Source organism: Mus pahari, chromosome X, assembly GCF_900095145.1.
Source record: "Mus pahari chromosome X, PAHARI_EIJ_v1.1, whole genome shotgun sequence".
NCBI classification, from domain to species: domain Eukaryota; kingdom Metazoa; phylum Chordata; class Mammalia; order Rodentia; family Muridae; genus Mus; species Mus pahari.
In genome coordinates, this window is record NC_034613.1 from 141,102,224 (window position 1) to 141,108,258 (window position 6,035).

Here is a 6,035-nt window from a genome sequence, read left to right on the forward strand (position 1 = left end):
GAGGAGGAGGAGGAGGAGGAGGAGGAGGAGGAGTGTCTTTGTCTGCAAGTGCTAAGTCAATATTGGCTAGCGGGCTCGAGAAATATCTCATTTGGTAAAGTGCTTGCCTTGCAAGTATCAGTGAGGGCACAGTAAAACCACTGAACTGGATCATTCTGTGGGTAGAAAGAAAGGTTTATTGGAGATCAAGATGCTAAGGCTGGGAGCTGGAGTGGGCAGGGAGAACCAAAATGGTGGGAAAGCAAGTGGATTTTATATGACAGGATAATAAATATAACCTGTTGAATGTGTATAATCTTCCTTGTATATATGTTTTCAGGGCTGACTAACACTAGACAAGCAATTGCTGGCCTCTCCCTACTCCCAACGGTCCTCAGTTGTCTATGGTTCTTTAGAGGGTTGAGGCTTCATGTGCTTTTTCCCTTTCAATCTGACATTTTCATTCTTGTTTTCCTTGTTCAGCTCATGCAGTGAGACTTTATGAGTATGGTTTCTGGTATTCAGTGTTTTACAATTTAATTTTATGTGTATGAGTGCTCTTAACTGCCAAGCCACCTCTCTAGCCCCTAAGCCTATCCTTAGTACATAACTCTTAACAGTATCACATGGGTTGCTTTTTCTGAATTGATTTCTACTAGGTTTGTAAGTAGTCAAGAAAGATTTTTAAATGCATCAAATGAAAATTCCAAACAGTGGGATGTGGTGGCTCAGACCAGTAATCCCAGTTACTCCAGAAGCTGAGGCAAGAGAATCTTTGAATCTTTGGTTTCAAAGCCTGCATGGGCTACAAAGCAAGTTTAAGGCCAGTCTAGAGAATTTTGTGAGACCTTGTCTCAAAATGAAGATATTTATATAAAGGTAAAACTGACAGTGTAGCTGTCAATGATAGAGCACTTCCGTGGTGTATGCAAGGGCCTGGGTTTAATCTTTAGTACCAATAAAATAGTAAACCAATACCAAAATTTCCAGAAATGTCTCATCATACACTATACACATTATATATGCATGTCTCATTTATTTAGCACAAACCTATTACTACCTGCTGTGCCCTAAGTGTTGGTCTTAAGAATCAGACAGGTCCCTATTTATCTTCGGCCACATAGAACTTTCAATCTATATCCTTTCTTTCTGTCTGTATTTCATTAGCTAGAAATAACAATAACAGTTATATGTTTGCTTTCCTTACTGTTCTAATACCTCAACTTATTTAATCCTCATAATGACCCTATGAAGTAAGATTATCATAATTCCCATTTCGCAGATAGGGAAAACTGAGGCATTGAGGCTAAGCCATTTACCCAAAACGCATATCTCTTAAATGTTGTAGAGGGATTTGAAGTCATTCAGTCTGGCTTCAGTGTATCTCTCTCCTCCTCTCTCCCCCTTTCTCTCACCCGTGAAATAGACACAGTCTGCCCAAGCTAGATAATAGTTCATAAACCACACAGTTTCTGAACTTTACAAAGAGTTGATATAATGCCTCCATGCTTTCCAGCTGTGTATCACTGTACTGTTTCCCATTTGTCTTTGGTTTTTATGAATTAGTACAGAGGTGACCCCGAATGACCCCACCCTTTGGCAGTAACCTCAGGTGGAGCTCTCTCGAAGGTGCTTTTTGCCCCAACTCTCCCCACTTCTCTAAAAACATCTGAACTATTCACTATTATTCATTTCATCGCCACACTCTCTGTCTGTATGGACAGAATTACAGATAGAAGTGTGACTGTGGTCATCATGCACACAGAGGCATGTAATGGGCATATAATTGTTCTAAGTCAAAAGCTCAAATGAAGTCACAAGGCATTAATTTGATTGTTCTCAGTTGAGACTTGCTATTCCAGCTTCATGATGTCTTTGAGAATTCAATAGCCACCCTGTCCACTGAATGGAGCCTGGCTCTGGATTCTGTAGGATTTGACAGTAACCACAGCACTTTTTGTCCCTTGGATGTCTGCTGGGGTCAGCACCATGAGGGATGCTGCTGTGGGGATAGTCACTGTCTTCTTAGTGTGTTCCACTATTGTGACCTAATTGAGTGGAGTTGGCTGATGGAGCTGACTCTGTCCATATGATCCTGTGGTCACTGAGCATCCATCTTGTAGTTACTGTGCCCAGGGTGTTGTGTTGCTGAAGGCGCTGTTCTGAGCTGCAGTGGTACAGCTACATGGCTGGCTAAGAGCCTCCTTGCTTGATTTGCAGCTACATGCTCCTGTGTAAGAAGCACAGGGAAACGAGGTGCTCTTATTTACTTCCCTGCTCTTCTCATCCTGATGGATGCTCAGTTTGTTTCCAGCTGTTGTCTGTTAACACAGCAGTGAACATCTGTGAGGTTAAATCTTCATCTTCATTTCAGCCCCACCTCAAAACTCTGTCAGTACTAGAATCTCTGAGAGTTGTGGGATATGTGTGTGTGTGTGTGTGTGTGTGTGTGTGTGTGTGTGTATGTGTGTGTGTGTGTGTGTGTGTATGTTTGTATATGTAGGTACATATATATGTGCTATAGCATGTATATGTTTTTTTTTAAAAGACTTTATTTATTTAAGTACACTGTAGCTGTCTTCAGACACCCCAGAAGAGGGCGTCAGATCTTGTTACGGATGGTTATCAGCCACCATGTGGTTGCTGGGATTTGAACTCCGGACCTTCGGAAGAGCAGTCAGGTGCTCTTACCCACTGAGCCATCTCACCAGCCCGTATATGTTTATATATGATTGTTCATGTATGTTGGTACATATGTGCCATAGCATGTGTGTGTTTATATATGATTTGTGTGTGTGTGTGTGTATGTTTGTGTGTGTAGGTACATATATATGGACCATAGCATGTGTGTGTTTATATATGATTGTGTGAGTGTGTTTGCAGATATGTGACACAGAGCATGTATGGACGTCAGAGAACGTCTGAGTCCACTCAGGCCTCTCTTGTTTCCTTTGTTATGCTGTGTACTTGAGGCTGGAAAGCTTCCAGTCGCTTCTCCTGTTTCTACCCTCAGCCTTGCTGTAGGAATGATGGCTCACAGATACGCACCACATTCGGTTTTTCACATGGTTTCTGGGAACTGAACTTGGGTTGCCAGGCTTTTGATGTAGATGCTTGCATGTGCTGAGCCATCTCCCCAGCCCAAACTCAGGACCGTATGCACGCTAGGCTAGCATTCTCCTACCCAAACATTCTACCAGTGAGCTACACTCATTGTTCAGAAGTCACAGCTTAGGGTCAAAGTATATTCTTAGGGCAGAATATGCAGAAATGTGGGCAGTACGGTAGGAAAATACGGAGGTGGCTCTGGGAACATGGCTCAGTTAGCATAGTGCTTCTTTTGTATGCACAAAGTCCTGGGTTTGATTCCTCAGCACCCCATAAAAGTTGGGTGTACATGCTGGGGATATGGCTCAGTGGGTACAGCACTTGTCGGAGTTCAGAGCCTCAGCACCGTGTAAAGAGCTGGGCATGGTGGTGCGTTCTTATAATCTCAGTACTGGGGAGGCTGGGACTAGAGAATTGCTCCAGGGTTTTCTACAAGAAGACAAGAAAATCTAGATTGTCCTTGGAGTCTGGTCCTTTCTAAGCCTCTGTTAGAGATCACAGAGGTTTTCTCTACATTCTTGCCGTGGGTGTGCTACTGAGGTTTATCACTCAGTGCTAATTCTCTTCTTATGTCTTCACAGAGAAGCTTTATGGTGACGTTCCTTACATAGAAGAAAGACACCGACATCGGTATGAGGTACGCCTTTCATCTGAATTACTGAGGGATGTGGATACCTGGTGCAATGAATCCCAGCAATTGTAAGTGGGCCCTTTGGGGAAAGTGCCCAGCTCATAATATCTGTAAGGAAGGCTGCTAACATTTCCCTAGCACGCAGGCAAAATAATCAAAGGAAGCTACTGTGACAAAAGAGTCGATGATGGCAGAGTGTCATAGAACCTGACTACATCTGGACAGGCATGGCAGTACCCTAAACCAAAGCAAGCTCAGCATTCCTCCTCAACCCCTGCCGCTTGTTTCTCAGTTTTGAGAAAGATAGATAGCATCCAAGAAGGAGCCAAATGCTTCTGGCACCGGAATGAGGGTCTGGATCTTGTATGGTGGATTATAGCTTTCAGGAGCCTCTTCTGAAATTCACATTGAGCTCGAGGTTTAGTGTCCCCATGACTCAAAGGAGCTAACTGCTGAGATTGCAACAGACATGGCATCTAGAACTGTGTATGGTCATTGGTGGGGTTACTTAGTCAATCATGATGTATTTGGGTTTGGAGATGGGAATCTCTTCTGGTTGTTTATTCAAACCAATTTGAACAGTAAGGGCATTTATTAGCTCAGATCACAGGTAGACTTGAAACATGGTACAATGACTCTTGTTGTTTCCATGGTTCTCTCAGCCTCTCTTTTCTGTGTGTTTGGTTTGCCCAGAGTGGTCTCTCTTATCATTGTGAGGTGGTTGTCAGCGGCAACTGAAGTATGGAATCTTTCTTCAGTCTGATTAGGTCACTTTAAAAAAATATCTCTGTTGGTTTTGTTTTTCTGGGACAAGATCTCACTATGTATCTCTGGCTGACCTATGTAGACTAGGCTGGCCTTAAACTCACAGAGATCTCTCTGCCCCCGAATCCCAGATACTGGGATTAAAGGCTTATGCCACCAGTTGAAAAATATTTTGAGACGCAGTTTCATGTATCCCAAGTTGGTTTTGAACGACATACACACCTGAGAATGCCTTAAATTCCCGATCCTCCAACTTCTACTTCCTCAGTGCTAAGATAACAGGCATGTGCTCCCTTGCCCAGTTTTATGTGGTGCTGGAGATTGAACTGGTTTCATGCATGGAAGGCAAGCAGTCTACCCCAGCCCTAATTGGGTCAACTTTAATTATCTGTCAGCCTGTGAAATTTTTACCATCACCAGCGCCATGCTGAACGTTGGAGGTCTCAAACCTGAGTTTTCACAGTATCAGCCAAGAAGAATGGGTATTTTAATCACTGTTCTATTGCTGTGAAGAGACAGCATTACCAAAGCAACTCTTATAAAAGAATGCATTTTACTGGTGACTTGCTAACAGTTTTAAGAGGTTTTAGTCCATCATCATCATAGCAGGGAGCATGACTGCACACACAGATCTGGAGCAATAGCTGAAAGCTACATCCTGATACTCAGGATGAGAAAAAGAGCTGCTGGCCTGCCCACTCGCCAATGACACACTTCCTCCAACAAGGCCACACCTATTAATCCTTCTCAAATAGTTCTATTCCTTAATGACTAAGCATTCAAATATCTGAGCTACCTTAATCAGGGTTCTCTTAAAGTCATAGAACTTATGGACTGTTTCTATATATTAAAGGAAAATTTTGGAATGACTTACAGTCTGCAGTCCAGCTAACCCAACAATGGGCAGCTGTGAATGGGATAGTCAAGAATCGAGTAGTTGCTTGGCCCCACGAGGCTGGGTATATCACCTGGTCTTCTGTATAAGCTGTAATCCTGCAGAAGTAGGTTCCAACAGATGTGCTGGCAAGCTAGTACAAGCAGGCTGAGGAGCAAGCCTTCCTTCTTCCATTGTTCTTATGTAGGCCTCCAGCAGAAGGTATGGCCCAGATTAAAGGTGTGTACCACCACACCTGGACCTAAACTATTCTTTACATGGAACTTGCTCAATCCCAGTCTGACCTTGAACTCAGAGATCTGCTTGTCTCTGTCTCCTGGGATTAAAGGTGTGCACCACCTTACCTGGGTCTATGCTTTTCGTGGCCACCATGCCTCAAGATCCGGATAAAAAACCTGTGTCTCCTTAGTCATCAGGGGACTGTAAATCAAAACAACTCTGAGATTCCCTCTCACACCAGTCAGAATGGCTAAGAGTAAACATTCAGGTGACAGCAGATGCTGGCGAGGTTGTGGAGAAAGAGGAACAACTCCTCCATTGCTGGTGGGATTGCAAGCTTGTACAACCGCTCTGGAAATCAGTCTGGCGGTTCCTCAGAAAACTGGACATAGTACTACAGGCAGATCCAGCAATACCTCTTCTAGGTATATACCCAGA

At 43.5% G+C, this 6,035-nt stretch overlaps 1 protein-coding gene across 4 annotated transcripts in view; it reads left to right on the forward strand.

Annotated features, from left to right (window-relative positions):
• The window catches only part of Ctps2 (CTP synthase 2), a 126,951-nt gene that overhangs the window by 86,701 nt on the left and 34,215 nt on the right, over nt 1–6,035 (forward strand). For all 4 annotated transcript variants that reach the window (XM_029534469.1, XM_021187565.2, XM_029534470.1 and 1 more), the window contains exon 15: nt 3,669–3,724. In XM_029534469.1, coding sequence (XP_029390329.1) covers nt 3,669–3,724 — 56 coding nt within the window. The remainder of the gene's footprint in view (nt 1–3,668; nt 3,725–6,035) is intronic.